Source organism: Leuresthes tenuis, unplaced genomic scaffold (assembly GCF_036924035.1).
Source record: "Leuresthes tenuis unplaced genomic scaffold, fLeuTen1.0.hap1 SCAF_16, whole genome shotgun sequence".
NCBI lineage: Eukaryota > Metazoa > Chordata > Actinopteri > Atheriniformes > Atherinopsidae > Leuresthes > Leuresthes tenuis.
In genome coordinates this window covers 27386331-27403726 of record NW_027325370.1, presented here as the reverse complement: position 1 = coordinate 27403726, position 17396 = coordinate 27386331, and the positions used below count along the sequence as shown (strand labels likewise).

The 17396-nt window shown below is 40.5% G+C and overlaps 1 protein-coding gene across 1 annotated transcript in view; it reads left to right on the top strand.

Moving 5' to 3' along the window:
- Positions 1–1063: 1063 nt before the first annotated feature.
- LOC140271988 (rho guanine nucleotide exchange factor 10-like protein) overlaps positions 1064–17396 on the top strand; it is a 68661-nt gene continuing 52328 nt past the window's right edge. The window contains exons 1-5 of the mRNA XM_072367288.1: positions 1064–1272; positions 1375–1402; positions 3730–3803; positions 9002–9247; positions 9392–9522. Coding sequence (XP_072223389.1) covers positions 1083–1272; positions 1375–1402; positions 3730–3803; positions 9002–9247; positions 9392–9522 — 669 coding nt within the window. The 5' untranslated portion in view covers positions 1064–1082. The remainder of the gene's footprint in view (positions 1273–1374; positions 1403–3729; positions 3804–9001; positions 9248–9391; positions 9523–17396) is intronic.

Sequence of the window (17396 nt, the reverse complement as noted above, 5' to 3'; positions counted from 1 at the left end):
TAATTTGTTCAATGAAGATAGAGAATGAGTTCTGTTTCTGTTTCTTTTACTTTGCTTTCTCACACAAGACACAAAATCAATGACAAACACACGCCTCCGCAGGTAATTTCATTGAGAAATGCTGAGACCACTGGATATATGGAGATATGTTAGTTTTGAGCACCTGAATAGCTGCAACACACTCCCAGCCGACGAGAGACTAATTGTATATATATATGATATGATATATCATAGATTGATATATGATATATACTTTTTAATGAGACAGAAAGCAGAGAGAGGGGGAATGACACGCAGTAAAAGGCCGTCCGATGTGGGATTTGAACCGGGGCCGACTGCACAATCCACTACTACGCCACTGTTTTTTTGAACAACATTTCCCATCCACCGTTTGTTGTTGTCTGAAGTCATGAACGTTAGTTGGTGCTCTAGTATAATCGGTATGGCTCAAACTCATCCAGTGAGAAAGGATGAATAAATATCCCATTTAAATATATATATATATAAATATATATATATTTATATACTTTGTAGAGAGCTTATAATATATACATAGATATTAGGGCCAGGACTTTAATGCGTTAATTGAGATTAATGTGTTAAAAAATTAACGCATTTTAATATGTATATGTGTGTGTGTGTGTGTGTTAGTTTTGGGTGATGTAAAAGTTATAATAGGTGATACAGATTTAAAACTGCAAATAAGTCAGAAAACATGAAGAACCATGACACTGGAGCTTTAAAGACACAGATAGATCGCTTCCAATCTTTGCATAACAATAGAAAGTCATACCAAAGTCAAGCATGTAGAAAAACAAGCCCCATCTTGAACTAATCATCTTTTTTTTGGTGTGCTTTTGTCATACTAACTGCTTCCAGTGTATTTGCTGTCATTAGCACTTCAGTACATCCATTTTATACAAATTTCTAAAAATGTAAAGTTTGTAAGGTGATAAAAGTTATGTTTGCAAATGTTGCTCATGAAAATTGACCGACCTGTTTTCTGAATTAATCGAAAGACTTATCTTGTTTCCCCTTCTTTTGTGTCAACATCTAACAGGGTGTCACATACAAGGGATGAAATGGAGGATGACGAGCAAGAGGAGAACTTTGAGTTCGATGACTGTGATAATATCGGGTCTCGACTGATCTCTGGTTCTCCAACTAAGAGTGACAGGACCGCAGACACGACAGTGGCAAGTCTTTATGCCAAAACAGAGACAGACCACGATGTGGCAAACATGAATAGAACTATTGTTACAGGCTGCACAGGTGAGTGAAGATATTCATAATACATCATTTCTATATATATATGAAAATCAATCTTTGTTTTGATTGTGGATGTCAGTGATAGTTTTTTTTTTTTTTGGTCAGATATGGAGGTCAGAGAGTCACCAGAGGGGTAAGTAAGGGCAGAATTACCTATAACCTACATAAAATAGAGCTTTTAAACTGTGAGTCTAATAACGACACTTACAAATTTAAGTGTTGTCATACTTTGTAGTGTTAATGATCTTATAGCATTAATTTCCCAGATAATCTTCAATTCAATTGAATTATATTTACATAGCGCCAGATTACAACAATTGTCATCTCAAGGCACTTAAGTAATATAGTCCAATTCAAGCCAATTGGAATTCAATTCGTTGTAATCATAATCCAATTAATTCATATAGAGACAATTAAAAAATTAATATCCTAGCTAAGGAAACCAACAGATTGCACCAAAACTTGTCTTCAGTCCAATCTCCCGTCCTGAGCCTGTGGCGACTGTGGAAAGGAACGACTCCCTTTAACAGGAAGAAACCTCTGGCAGAACCAGAACCAGGAAGAAACCTCTGGCAGAACCAGACTCAGGAAGGGTGGCCATCCGCCTCGACCAGCTGGGGTTTGAGAAGACAGAAAAGAGGGAAAAGAGGGGGGAAAAACACCATAACGCCATTCAAAGGATATCTGTTGGAACAGGGAAACACAAGTTAATAACCACAATAATGTCACATGTACATAATATCATTTGAGAAATTAAACAGGGGGAAAAAGAGAGCAAAGTGAGGAAAGGTGTGACAGATGAGGTCCCCCAGCAGTCTAAGCCTATAGCAGCTTAACTATGGGATGTTTCAGGATTACCTGAGCCATCCCTAACTATAAGCTTTATCAAAAAGGAAAGTTTTAAGCCTGATCTTAAAAGTGGAAAGGGTGTCTGCTTCCCGGACATTTACTGGCAGCTTATTCCACAAGAGAGGGGCCTGATAACTGAAGGGTCTGCCTCCCATTCTACTTTTAGAAACTCTGGGAACAACAAGTAAACCTGCAGTTTGGGAGCGAAGTGCTCTGTTAGGAAAATATCTTACAATGAGATCTTTAAGATATGATGGAGCTCGGTCATTAAGAGCTTTATATGTGAGGAGAAGAATCTTAAATTCTATTCTGAATTTAACAGGGAGCCAATGAAGAGAAGCTAAAACTGGAGAAACATGATCTCTCCTGTTGTCACGATCCGTGAAAGCACTGGAGGCAGATGCAGGGTTGTATCAATAATATGGTTTTATTTATACAATGATAGTCTCTTCGATGAGCAAAGCAATAGGCTATAAATTCCTGACCTACTCTCCTCGATACCTATGGAGAGGAGAGTGAGGCTATAAAACTTATCAAAAGAAAGTTCTCTCCATACTAGGAGGACAAAACAAAAAGTTATATAAATTTTACAAATAAACTTATCACTCTCCGAACCGTCGGAGGCTCTATAGAAATTTAACAAATCAAAAACAGAAAGAGACTCCTTCTAAGGGAGTTGTTATGAATATTAAAGTTATAAACCAAAACACACTTCTCTACCGGAGATGCTACTGATAATGACAAAGGTAAACAAAAACTTCACTTGAGCTAAATCTATGGCAAAAACTTACAACAGAAAATCACTCTCAAAGAGGAAATCATCAATAAACAAGATCTTTGATACTTATACTGCGGAGGCTAGAGTGAGAACGCTCGAGAGACTAATTCAACACACTGGCAACGAGACGAGGGAAGACGCAGACTAAATACACATGAGGAACCAAGGGGAACAGGTGGAAACACTTGGGAATCAGGGAAGACAATGAGACGCATGACACAGGAGGAAAGGCAAGTTATCTGAAACGAGAGGAGTTCAAAATAAAACAGGAAGTGACAAGACAAGGTACAAAAAACCTAAGAGCGTTTGTGAGACCTGACACCTGTTAGATCTCATCAGAACTCTGGCTGCAGCATTTTGGATCAGCTGGAGGCTTTTCAGAGAATATGTGGGACAGCCCAATAATAAGGAATTACAGTAGTCCAATCTTGAAGTAACAAATGCATGGACTAGTTTCTCTGCATCACCCTGAGACAGGATGTTCCTGATTTTAACAATATTACGAAGGTGAAAGAAGGCAGTCCTAGAAACCAGTTTTATATGTGCGTCAAATGATAAATTCTGGTCAAAAATAACTCCAAGGCTCCTCACTGTAGAACTAGAAGCCAAGGAAATAACATCTAGACTAACTATATAATTCATTGAGAAGTTTTGGAGTTTAATTAATCAACAAAAGTGAGCGCAACAACCTCCCACGTAGATATGTCTCATGAACACATTTAACAGCACAGAAGAACTTTTGTCACCTAGAAACTGCCGTTGTGAACATATTCAAGTTATAAATATGACAAGTTCTTTGAATTACCTTTAGATGTTTAAAATGCTTTTTGCAGATGTTCCATCTCGTCTGAGCTGGGAGTGACTGCAGAGTCTGAGAGTTTCTGGAAAACCTGCACTATTTATGAAGGTAAGAAAAATATGAAGACCAGTATGTAACAACACAACCTGTCATGTCTCATGTAGCACTCACATCTATCTCTGAACCAGAGCTGGCTTCTGTATGTATGTTCAATAAAGTGAGAATGTTTTTATGTTTGCTTCCAACTGGACAGCCCAGACATCACATAAAGCCAAGGAGTGGCTCAGTGTGGTTTCAGAGCTCACTCACCGATTAAACAAAGGTACCTAACATTCCTGTGTTGCTAGCTGTGGTGGTGTTTAGCTTGAATCAGAGGACAGTTGCTGTATTTCAGCATGCTCTCATTAATTTCTTTGCATTTTTCTGCCAACTACCAAACTTGCTGCAATTTCCAGTGACACACAGCCAGTTTCACCAAACAACTAGCGTCAGTGGCAGCAAATTATGCTGTGCGCTATACCCCTGCGTATTCCTGAACTCACAACTCCTCCTGTTAGTTTAGTCCCTATAGTAGTGTGTGTTTATTCCAGCAACAACCATAGAAGGATTTATACTTCCTGAAGAGTAACGTACAATGATTCCTGCCAATAGTTTGAACATGCTTGTGACATTACCAAAAGATCACTAAAGTTTGTATAATTTTGAATATCATTATGCCAGTCTCAACAGGTCACAAGTGTTACACTGTGTTAAACCTGTTCTTCAGTTGTTGACTTTGGGATGCATTTAAATATGTTTTCCCCTAAAGGCAGCAAAGCTTTTATTAGAAAATAAGACAACATTAGTTCAAAAGTCTCTGTTTGAGCGAGCTGGAAGCTCTCCAAACAAATAAAAAAAAAAAAAAAACTGTATTAACCTGGGTTTCGAAACTAAGACCCATAATGGTGGTTCCACCTTAGAGTATATGTCATTTTTTAGCATTTTCTTTAAGCCACAAAGTCCTCATAGGGAGGGAGGAAAATGGGTTTTGATCATATAGTGACAGTTTCAATCATAAGTTCGATCACTATCAGAAAAGTGGGACTCAAAAGTACAAGACTTGCCAAGGAAAGTACAAAGCTATTTATTCAGTCTAAGGGTCAAAACCAGTAAATCCAATTCACAGGGCAGAGGTACTAAAATCGCTAGAGAAAAATCATGGTCAAAAAAGCTATTAAGAATAATTTTCTAGGAACACTCATGAATGCTAGAACTCTAGAATGCTAAGAGAAACTGACAAGACGATATAGCACAGAAGGGAACGGGAAGACAGCTTAAATACACAAGGAGAGGGAAACAATGAGTCACAGGTGTAGTCAATAAGAGTGGAGAGGTAAACACACCTAAACAGAAAGTGGGGATAGACTGACATTTCAAAATAAGACAGGTAAAAAACTAAACTGAACTTACAAACAGACACTGTGATGCTACCGGGTATTCCTGTGAAAGTCTTTGATAAGCTGGGGGTCCATGATGTGTTGGGAGAAAGTTTGATGCCGCTGACGTGGTAGGCAGGATGGATGTGGGAGGACCTGGGCAGCTTCAGTCTGACAGCAAAACACTTAATAACTGTAGATAATGGAAAAGGAGGAAAGACTCATTGAGCCAATTTACAAGATTCCACTCTCAGAGGTAAGTTATTTGTGGAGAGCCAAACCTTCTATCCTGGAGTAGCAAGGTGCAGAGCGACGATGATAGTCAGCAGAATTTTTGTAAGTCTCTGATGAATGCAGAAGAGTATTTCTAGCATTGAACTACATCCCTCGACACCTGTAGACCATGGCAGCAGAAGAAGGTACGTTCATCTCTTTTCCCAGACCAAGAACAATGGAAGCTGGCAGTCAAAATTACCTCAAAGGGAGTCAATCGAATGAAGACTGACAGGAGAGTGTGAATCCCACCTAATGAAGCATCTTGGACCAGGCTGGGTTTGGGGCTGTGATGCACCAGAGGCCCATCTCTTGGTCTTGGTTAGACTTCTTGGTCTACCCTTTGCTTTTTTGGTGGTACCCGGATGTGAGGCTGTCTTTAGCCCCCACCAGCTGGCAGAAAGCCTCCCTGAGTGGGGCCACAAACTGCGGGCCCTGGTCAGACAGAATATCTAGGAAGCCCAAAATGTCTGAATACATTAGTTAGTAGGACCTCAGCTTTTTCCTAGGCAAATGGCAACTTAGGAAGGATAATGAATTTCACTATTTTAGAAAACTGATTCACCACTGTCAGTATGGTTGTTTTACCTTGCATAGAAGGCAAGTCTGTAATTAAATCCATAGAGATGTCTGACCCTGGTCAGTGTGGGACTGGAAGTGGTGTAGAAGACCAGCTGGTGGGGCATTGGGTTATTTCTGTTGGGCACAGACTAAACAGGCGGCAACATAATCAAAAACATATTTCTTAATAGGAGGCCACTAAAGCCTTTCCTGGATGCAGACTGAAACTTTCTGCATCGCAGAAGGGCAGGAGACTATGGAAGCATGATCGCAGTGAATGACCATCCCCCATAGCTCTGGCAGTGTCATGGTTGTCGTGTTTTGGTGTTTGTTTTTCCTATTCTGAGTTTCAGGCAGGGCTAAGCAGGCTTCAAGGAAGTCCAGGTCGGAGTCTGTGTTGCTCCTGCAGGCACACCTGTGATTCATTTGTTGTCATTATGAGATGGCCTCAAAAGGAGCTGCAGGAGAACCAGTCTCCGCCAGATTACCACACTACTTTCGTGGTAAAGACGGCCCTTCCTATGTGCTTGCTTTATGCTGTAACTATTGAACTAGTGTTGTCCTTTGTTTCACATTTTTACCATATCCAGTGTTTTATCTCATGCCTGGTCACCAAAGCGGCCCTCCCTCACAGCGGATTCTGTTGTCTCGTACCTCTGTTGACAAGCCTCCTCTTGCCTACTGCCTGCTCGTCCCTCCAGTCCTGGACTACACACACCAGCCCGCAACCACTGACTGCCTCTCCTACCCTGGACATTCTGGATAACCTGTAAGATCGGAGAATTACACTGGACATACTAACTACAGCTCTGAGCACTCCTCTCACGTTTTTCATCTCCCTCAGTGTTTCCTGTCTGGACAAGGACCACCGCCCACAATCCACTTCATTCTAATAAACTGTTTTCACCTTGCTACTACAGTATCTTTGTGTACTGTTGTACTGTTGTGTACAGAAAGTCTGTATTTGGGTTCAACTCCTGCTTTACACAGCCATCGGCTGGGACAGGCAGTACATATTCTCGGTTAGGGGGCCCTCCTGTGGGCACTGTTACAGCCTGATTAGCCTTTTAACCGTGGACTTTCATTTCCCTTCCTAATGTTATCTGCTGTTACGAAAGAGCACCTTTGCCGTATACTGTTATTTAAACAGTAAGAAACAAAAAAGGGCACTTTTTTAACTAAAATGAATTAAAAGTGGATTGCGAGTCACAAAAGAAAAATAAAATAAACCAAGGTGGAGGGAAGCCCCACATCTGTCTGTTCCCTTGTTCCGGCACTACAGCTCCACACTGGTCCCTCTCCAAGGGGTCGTCGTTCCGTAGGCCTGGAACCGTTTTCTCCGACATCCTGACTCATCCTCCCATGCTCGTCCAGTCGTCCTTCATCGTGGCCTCATTAAGCCAGCCTGCGCGCCATGACGGCTTTATACAATATTGTAACTGTCTGTTCCCGTGCTCCGGTACTGCAGCTCCACACCGATTTTCCCCAAGTGGTTGCTGTGGGGGATAGAGAGCATGCACTCATCGGATGGCACTGGGGGGTGATAGACTACACACACACACAACACCACTGATGGTGGGTAATCACTTGGTTCATGTTCCTTTACTTATTATCTTATAGGCGTTGAACCACGTCCTCTCCAGCCTCCTTGCTTGTTCTCCCACACATGTCCGGTCTCTCGTCGTGGATTCCTAAGTCAGCCTGTGTCCCGTAACAGTTTTCCTTCAGAGTCAATATGGACTTGGACCTGCCATCCACCTCGACTGGCGTCTGGTGCACCCCTCATGCATGCCTGCTCCCATGCCCTGCTTTCCTCTCGGCTTACCTGTCCGCAATTAAAAATCCCAGCACTTGTCCACAGCGCCAATCATGCGCTGGGGGGTGTCACCCAATCAGTCAACCCTGATCCAGTTCACAATACCAATGTAAAAGTCCACAATTCATGCAATAATAAAACCAATAAAACATGCCACTGTCAATCAATAGAAAAAAAGACTAGACCACACAACAGAAGGTTGAAAGTAACTCCAGAAATATTGAGATTGAGTATTATTTTGAAAACATTTTCAATTATATGAACAAAAGTTGAGGACAATGACATGTATTGACATTGTATTCAATGTATCCTTGGAGGGGTCTACATGCATAAAAAGGAAAAAAAGATCCCTAAACAAGATATGAGACAAGTCATGTACAACATATTCTTCAGTAGTGGAGTAAAAGAACAATTTCATGATTTCTTTATGGGGGTTAAACTTACACACTTATACCCAGTAAATATTAGTAAATATTTGTTATGCAAAAAAGTAGATTGTTGATTAATGTCTTATTATGACTTAATTAATCTAACCTATGTTTGCTCCCTCTCTAAGTGTTGTTGTGGAGAAAAGAGTAGTCAGACTCATTTTTTCAGCCTCTTAAGGGGAATTTATTAACAGGAACAACATAGAAACATACTACATGGCAGCATACACAGAATTCCCAATGACAACAGCTTGTGAGATCCTCTTATACTTTCTGATATCATTCTGTACCTTTGAGGCCTAAACCCAGTCTCTGTCAGGCACCACTCTGTGTGAGATTGCCACAACAACTTCAGTTATCACCTTGACAGAGAACATTCTGAGCCTGAATAATATGTGGTGTTAGCAGTGTCAAGGCTCTGCTCTCTCCCATAGTGTCTTCTGCCCCAAAACATATGTAATTAGTACAGTTGAATCACATAAACCATGTTAATGTACTGATTAGAACAATGAGTCATCAGTCTTGAGTCCGCACTTTAAATTATGAAGTCAGGGCATGCTTTTCTTGATACCACTTCTCTTGAGATAATTTTAATGTAATTCACTTTTCAGCTCTGTTTAATTAATTTTGAGAAATCTTGTGACAGGTTCAAGATATTACAGTTCACAAAAAAGTGAAAAGAACAAAAACTTAAAGGAAAGTGTATTGGATGCAGGTTTTCCAAACAAAATGAAAATACTACACTACTCTACACCATGATCCACCATGAAAACACTATGGTAGTTACACCAGAGCTTTTGTATTATTTTTCAGGGCAGTCTACTTTAATGCCAAAAGATGACCTGGGCAAGTCCACCTGTGTATTCAGTGGGGGTAGTCCACAGAGGAACATTGAGATGTCTTCCTCAGTCAGTCTGCAGACTGCATATCACACTTCAGCTGCTGCAGATGGACTTGTCAACCAGAGCACAGCCACCTACATTCCAGAAAATGGCTCCAGAGACACGGTGGCCATTTATGATGATGTGCCCCCTGAGAACCCACAGCCACCAGTAGACGGTATTAGAAATATAAAGGAACTTCTGCAAACCATCACATCATTTTTAAAACAGTATAGTTCACAGTTCTAATGAAACGAATCCAGGTTATTGACCACATTATGAGAAGCTATGCAGAATTATCTGTTGGTTTTTATATGTGTAGTTGAAGATGACATATATGAAGATATCCAAAAACCTGATCATCATGAAACCAACAGCTGGAGCTCCAGTGAGTTTGAGAGTTACGAGCAGCTTTCTGATAGTGGGACGTTTTCTCCATCCAGCAGCAGCAAGGTAATTCATTTACAGTGTCTTTAAATATGAATAACCTGTAGATCAAGGCGTCCTCAAAATATTTCTGTGAATTTTACGATTAGGTCTAGACTAAGGCTTCCCTTTAACAATATGTTGAGATATTTGCCTTCTTTTAATTCCATACTAGAAATCATGTAACATTATTACAGTACAATCATGATGTAATTTATTTCTGATAAAATACAGTTTTAGTTTCTTTATTTTTTACTGCTTTATTATCAATGGTAACAGTTTTGTTGGAGTCAGAAAAATGTATTTAATAAAATAAGGCATAAGTATTATGACAGGTTGCAACCCCTCGTCAGTTATTATAATAATAATAATAATACATTTATTTGTATAGCGCTATTAAAAAAACCTCAGACACTTTACAAGTATGAGACTAAAAACATAAAATCAGAATACTTAAGTACATGACACAGGACATTAAAAGCAGATCTAAAAAGAAAAGTTTTGAGATGTGATTTGAATTGTGAATGTGATTATGTAGAGTTATAGCTGCTTGAAGAACCTGTAAGGACCTGTAACTTTCTGTGTCATGGTATATTTGAAGAAGCCTCTCACTGAACACGCTTTTTTTCCAACACAATGCTGTTTAGAGTATGATCAGTGTTATTCTTTAAGTTCATCAACTTGTGCAGCATTCTTCTTTTAACAATCAGCTCCAGGGGCCCCAAAGCAGTCCCCAGCTATCTTTATAAGTTTCTGGCTCTGATGCTTCTGCTCTAACAGATGCTTGCAAGCTGATTGTACTCTCCACCACTGACTTGTAGAAGATATGCAACATTTTGGTACAGACACTGAAGCTTCCTTAAGAAGTACAGTCTGTTATGTCTCTGTATGCAGACAGCTTCAGTGTTGCATTTCCAGTCCAGTTTGCAGTCTGGGTAAACTCCCAGTTATCTGTAGTCCTCAACCACCTCCACCTCTTCTTCTTGGATGGAGACAGTATTTGTTCCCACACCATGCCATAAAGTGATTAACCAGTTCCCTGCACAGCCTCTTGTTCATAACTGAAAAACAACCAACAGCTGCAGAGTCATCAGAGTATTTCTATAGATGACATGACTCTGAGTTGTACTGGAAGTCTGAGGTGTACAGAGTGAAGAGAAACAGTGAGAGTACACTCCCCTGTGGTCCTGCAGTGCTGCTCACCACCTTCTCAGATACGCAATCCTTCACAAACTGTGCTCTGTTTGTCAGATAGTCAATGATTCAGGTGGTTGTGGAGGCATCCATCTGTACTTTCTGGGACTTCTCATAGTAGTTCCAGTTGTTTTCCAATGTTTTTCCAATGTAGTTCCAATGTTTTTTTTCTATTTGGAAAACATGTTACAGGGAGCAGCTCTGGATCACATAGTAAAATGGTTGTCCACCAAACTGAAGGCTGACAATTCCTGGCCATTTTTCTTTGTTAAAATTTTCTGCAAAGGGCTTTATAGATAAAGGACCAATAAACTGTTTACATGTAATATTTTTTAAATATGTTGTTTATTTTCTTCATTACAATTCATTCAGTATATTGTTGAAGGCATAAAGGAGAATATACAGCATTTCAGCTACATGGATGCAACAGAAGAAGTCGTGAACACAGCATTGAGACTGAACCCAAACACTGTGAATACGGTTCATAAATCTAGAACCATGAAGTGAAAGTAGGCAAAACATTGTGGAGAGCTGAGAGGAACTATAAAGTTGGTGATAATTCTGTGAGTTCATAATTTAAAATAACTTTGAGGTGATAGGAAGTTTTAAAGGGACTCTAATAAAACCCATTAGTCTGTAAGTTTAAATTTGAGATTATACTAATAAAATCCATTTAACTAAAAGAAAATCCTTTTGCTTGGGGGTAAACAGCCACTTCTCAAAAGTTAATGTACAGTGTAAATGAAACCCGGTTTGATGAAAAGAGGAAGTGAATTATTTCTGGCTGTCCCTCGCCCTGTCAGCACTTCTGTCTTCTGCATCTGTCACCATATGCTACTTGTCTGTTGAACTTTATCAACTCTGCTCATAAGTTTTGAAAACAAGATATTTGAGTAAGCTGTGAGTGTGGAGATGGTATAAGGTTTATGATAAGTCTCAGTATGCCTCTCAGTGTCCTGGAGAAGTTATGAGAAGTTTAGAAAAGTGATTGTGAAAGTGTCTGCATGGACGAGATCTGCTGATACACAAGGTATGTGTCTTGTCTTCTATAATTAAATTCAATATAAATGATGGTATTTACAAAGATCTTAAACAAGGGAATCTGAGATCTACAAAGCAAAGAAGAAAGTCCCTGACTATCATAATAGGAACAGTTGCACATATTGATATACATAAAAAAGAAAAAGAGTTTAGTGCTGTAGCTCATGCAGGTGGAACTTGGGCTTACAAGCTGTTTGGTGAGTGTAATGTAGCTTTTGCCATTTCAGTGAGCATTAAACCTGTGGAATAATGCAAAGATCAGAGTGAAGTCCGTACATAAACTGTAGTTTCTGCAGATAAAGTTTCATTTTGCTTGCTCTGGTTGCTAAAATTTTCTACGAGGATGTCTAGCAGATTATACTCTTTGTTTTTCATGCAAAATATATATTTTTCATTGCAGTAGTATGGAAAGTATGTTTTAATTTCCAGGACTGGATAAGTTTTGAAAAGAACATGGAAAGTATGGGGGGGGGAGTGCACCCAGTTCATTTTAGTTTATCTGTTCTATTTTGTTGTCACTCCATCAAGGTCTTGAATTGACCTTGGTCTCACTCCTCCCCTGAGACCAGTGTGCCACAAAGACACTACCAGGGGCTTACATACCCAACAACACAGCTGTCATGATCCAGGGAGCACTCAAACCCCCTCATTTTAAGGTTTGCAGTTCGATCCACTGCCTCTCCTGATATTGACTGTCTTTGGACAGGATGCAAATTGCACAAGAAGAACCTTTCATGACAGCTGTGTGTGAATGGGTGATATATTATAATCATTTATGAAGTTTTTATGAAATAAGCTAATGTAAAAAGGTGCGTAAGTGCAAACTATTTACCATGTTAGCCACTTGTCAAAGTAGGAAACCCTACTTTATGCTTAATCTTTTTTTTTTCCACTTGAAGTTTTATTGAAGCTTTTTCATTTTTATAAGAACACACATCAAACAGTACACTGTACATAAGAACTGTAATGATAACTTAAGAAGGAAAAAGCAAACAAAAATAAATAAATGGGTGGGTGGGTGTGTATGAAAAGCAAGTTTAAGTTCTATCCTTCCAAAGCTGCTGTATTTTTCATCGTCTTATTCAGTCGACTGTCCTTTCTGAGATGTTTGTCTCTGTCTGGTGTAAACAGTAAATTTTTACCCATTTCTCTTGGAATTGTGTTTCCAGTAGGTGAAGTCTGTGAGTCAACCTTTCCATCACATAAATTCCCTCTATAATGTCCAACCATTGATCTTGCGTAGGCGGGTCTTGCTTACCCAATTTCTTTGTAATAGCTTTCTTACCAGCTATTAATAGAATCTTGATTAAATATCTGTCTTTGTGCTGTACATTTCCTTCATATAGACTACAAAAATATAGTATTGGACATGACAAAGGGACTGCGTAGCCAAGTACTGCCAGTAGTGTGATATGTATCATTTTCCACAACTGTGTTATTTTAATCACAGTCCCAAAAAACGTGAGAGTGATCTGCATTCAGCGCTCCACAGTCCCTACAGCAGGGGATATTTCTGTTTAATTGTTTGCTTTTGACCTTCGTTGTAATGAAAAAAACTTACCAGATTTTTCCAGGAGAACTCCTTCCAGAGCCGCGAACTGGTTGATATATGGTGCAATGTCCACATGTTTTGCCAATCTTCGTCTGTTATTTTTATCTTAAATTCCGATTCCCATTTTTTTAAATGTATTTTATGTTTATGTTTATGTATTTAGCAGATGCTTTTATCCAAAGCGACTTACAAGTGAAGATATAACAGCTAACAATAAACTACATAGAAGGAACCCACTAGTCCGACTCTGTCAGAGGTGACAGAGTAGAGATAGGGTGCAGGCATAGAAGGAAGTGCAGAAAGATAAAGTGCAGAGATAGAGGGGGTAGGGAAGTACAAGGTAAGTGCTGGGATAGGAGATGCTCTCTGAAGAGCTGGGTTTTCAGGAGCTTCTTGAAGATAGACAGGGACGCCCCTGTTCTGGTAGCGCTCAGTAGGTCATTCCACCATCGTGGGACGACACATGAAAAGAGTTCGGATTGTCTTAGGCGTGGTGTAGGCACTGCTAGACGACAATCCTGGGACGAATGGAGGGACCGAATTGTGACATAAGCCTTTGCAAGAGCATTCAAATAGATGGGAGCCGTTCCATTTAGCACTTTGTAGCTAACATCAGTGACTTGAATTTGATGCGGGCGGCTAAGGGTAGCCAGTGGAGTTCAATGAACAGAGGGGTGACGTGTGTTCTTTAGGCTGATCGAAGACCAGACACGTTCTGGACCATCTGCAGAGGTTTCATAGTACAGGCTGGCAGACTAGTTAGGAGAGCATTGCAGTAGTCAAGGCGGGAGATGACCATGACCTGCACCAGGAGTTGGGTGGCTTGTTGGGTTAGGTATGGTCTGATCTTTCTTATGTTTAGTAATGCAAAGCGGCACGAACGAGCAACCGAGGTAACATGATCTATAAAGGTTAGTTGGTCATCAATCATGACACCCAAGTTTCTAGCAACCTTTGATGGAGCAAGAGATAGGGATTCAGTTTGGATGCAGATGCTGTGGTGTATGGTTGGTTTGATGACCTGTTTAAAAACTGCCTTTTCAATGATTTTAGACAGAAATGGGAGGAGAGAGACCAGCCGATAATTCTCCACATGAGTTGGAGGGAGGGAAGGTTTCTTGAGCAGCGGTGTAACCTGAGCTTGCTTGAATGTGGTAGGAAATGTGCCTGATGTCAGTGAAGCATTAATCACATCCGTGACTGCTGCAGTTACAGTAGGAGCAATGGATTGGAGAAGATTATTAGGAACGGGGTCCAGCGGGCATGTAGTAGGACGGCTTCATGTGAGAAGTTTAGACACACTGCTCTGAGTCAGAGGGCTAAATGAGGAAAATGATGCAGTAGGACCTCTGCATGCAGATTTTGTGGTACAAGGTTCAGTAAACTGTTTGCTTATAGCTGCCACTTTGTCAGTAAAAAATGAGGCAAAGCTGTCTGCTGTTAGATTGGTAGCAGGTGGCGGAGGATTAAGTAGAGTTTTGAAGGTGGAAAAAAGTTTCCGGGTGTCAGTTGTACTATGAATCTTGTTGATGTAGAAAGACTTTTTTTCATCAGTAACACTGGATGCGAATGATGACAGTAGCGCCTGGAGTTTAGCTAGATCTGCAGGATCTTTTGACTTGTGCCATTTCCTTTCGGCAGCTCTGAGATTGGTGCGCAATGCTCGGAGAGTATCATTAAGCCAGGGGTGAGACTGGGAGGATCGGGAGGGTTTGGTGGATAGAGGACACAGACTATCCAGAGATGAGCTCAGTGTAGAGCAAAGGGACACCGTGGCATCATAAACCTGAAGGGAGTAGAATGTGCTGGAGGTTGGAAGAGCGGAGGCAACAACGGAGGAGAAGTGGGTGGGCGACAGGTTGTGGAGATTGCGGCGGAAGGAAACCATAGGTTTAGAAGCAGATGGTCTTCTCGGGAGACTCACTCTGAACTGAATGAAACAGTGGTCAGAGAACTGCAGAGGTGCGACAGATAGGGCCTCTGTGGCACAGTTTCTTGAGAAAACGAGATCTAGCACTTTGCCAGCTTTATGGGTCGGAGGACTGCTGAGCAGTTGTAGCTCAAACGAGTGCATTAGTGTCAGAAAATCAGAAGAGTTAGGACTGTCAAGGTGGATGTTCATGTCACCAAGGACCATTATGGGACAGTCATGCTCCGGGATAGAAGACAGCAAGGTGTCTAGTTCATTTAGAAAGTCACTGAGTCCTGGCGGCCAGTATATGACAATCATATAGATTTGGACCGGTGCAGTTACCAAGATGGCGTGGTATTCAAAGGTATTGTATTTAGCATCAGGTAGCAGTTGGTTTTATTTCCATTTGTTGGAAATGAGCATGCCCGTTCTACCACCTCTCCCAGATGTACGAGAGGTATGGGAGAATGAGTGGTTGGTTGAAAGTGCAGCCGGGGTAGCTGTGTTCTCAGGCTTAATCCAGGTTTCAGTGAGAGCCACGATGTCAAGAGACAGGTGGTTGGCATAAGCCATAATGAAATCTGCTTTGTTTACCGCTGATGTATTCCACAACCCCACAGACAAGGGTGTGTCACAGAGTGAAGTGGGCTTTAGCGAGCGGAGGTTGTAAAGGTTACGGTGGTGTTTGGTTGTGTGAAACCTTCTGTGCGAGCCGGAGACAACAGGAATGGGTTTGAGGCACATATTAAAGGCAGATGGTGAGGCCAGAGCGACATGGATGAGGCAAGTAGGACAGGTTTGCCTTGTTCAGTGGCCTTGTTCGGTGGACAAGTTCAGGTAGACACGCTAGTCTTTACCCGAGAATGTCTTCACACGAGAATGGCTGCCGCTGATGCTTCAGGCGCCACCCCTTACTTTATGTTGTGCACAGCCGTTCATGTGTTGGTTAATTGAACTAGGCTGAGACCGCCCACCGAGAGTTAACCAACGAGTGTTTTCAGTAAGGGGAGTGACCGCCCGTTCACAGCCCCTGAATATTCTGATTGCTTTGCGATGGTCCAACCGAGGCTACGAGGCAACAGGTTTCACCCACGGATGGGTTTCGATCACTTTCTCAACAACAGATATTGAATTTGACAAGAAGCTTAGAAAAAACTTACACTAGCAGACACACAGTTCTTTCCGTGCAGTTCCGATGTGGAGCGTCTTTTATTATATATTTATACAATTCAGATATAGTTCTGATTTTGTTTCCTTTGTATGCTTTGACTGTAATTTGAACCAGACCATTCACTTCTCTGGAGGGGTCCATCTGGATTTCCTTTCTGTAATAGTTTCTGAGTTGCAGGTATCTATAGAATTCATGTTTGTCCAAGTCATACTTTTCTTTAATTTCTTGGAAACTCTCCAGCTGTCCATCTTTCTGTAATACACACCATGCTGTAACTCTCTTGGTCTTCCACCGTTCAAATCCTTTGTCATATATATTCGGTTTAAAATGACTGTCATATGCAATCCACTTTAATAAGTTGGTGTCTTTTCTAATCTTGTGTGTCTTAATCATCCTAAACCACGTTTTCAATGTAAATGTTGCAATTAGATCTATTTTGCTTTTTAACTTCTTGTATGTTTCTTTGTCTCCTATAATACTCTGTATTGGGTATTCTTAACATTTTGCTTCTATTTCCTTCCAATCTGTTGGTTTCCTTAGCTAGGATATTGTTTTTGAATTGGCTCTATATGAATGAATTGGATTATTTTTTAATTATTTAATTGGATTTCATTGGATTATGATTACAATTAATTGAATTCCAATTGGCTTGAAATAGACTATTATTTAAGTGCCTTGAGGTGACAATTGTTGTAATTTGGCACTATATAAATAAAACTGAATTGAATTAATATTCAGCAAACAACATTTAATAGTTTGCTGTTTTTGTTCAGTTAAGTTTTGGGGGGGTAGCAGCAGGTGGGAAGCTGCAGAGAAGTGTAAGACTACAACTCTACATCCTGATCTCAACCCTGGGTTGTCATTTTTTTGTTAACAATGTTCTTAAATCTACTATAATTTAACTTTTACCCCATTGCTTTATCTTTTAAATTAAATTCAAACTGGATTTTAAGGAAAAACCATACTGTGTCCAGTTTCTGTGCTATATGTCAGAACAGGTTCGAGGATAAAGTCATGAGTATGTAAGGTTA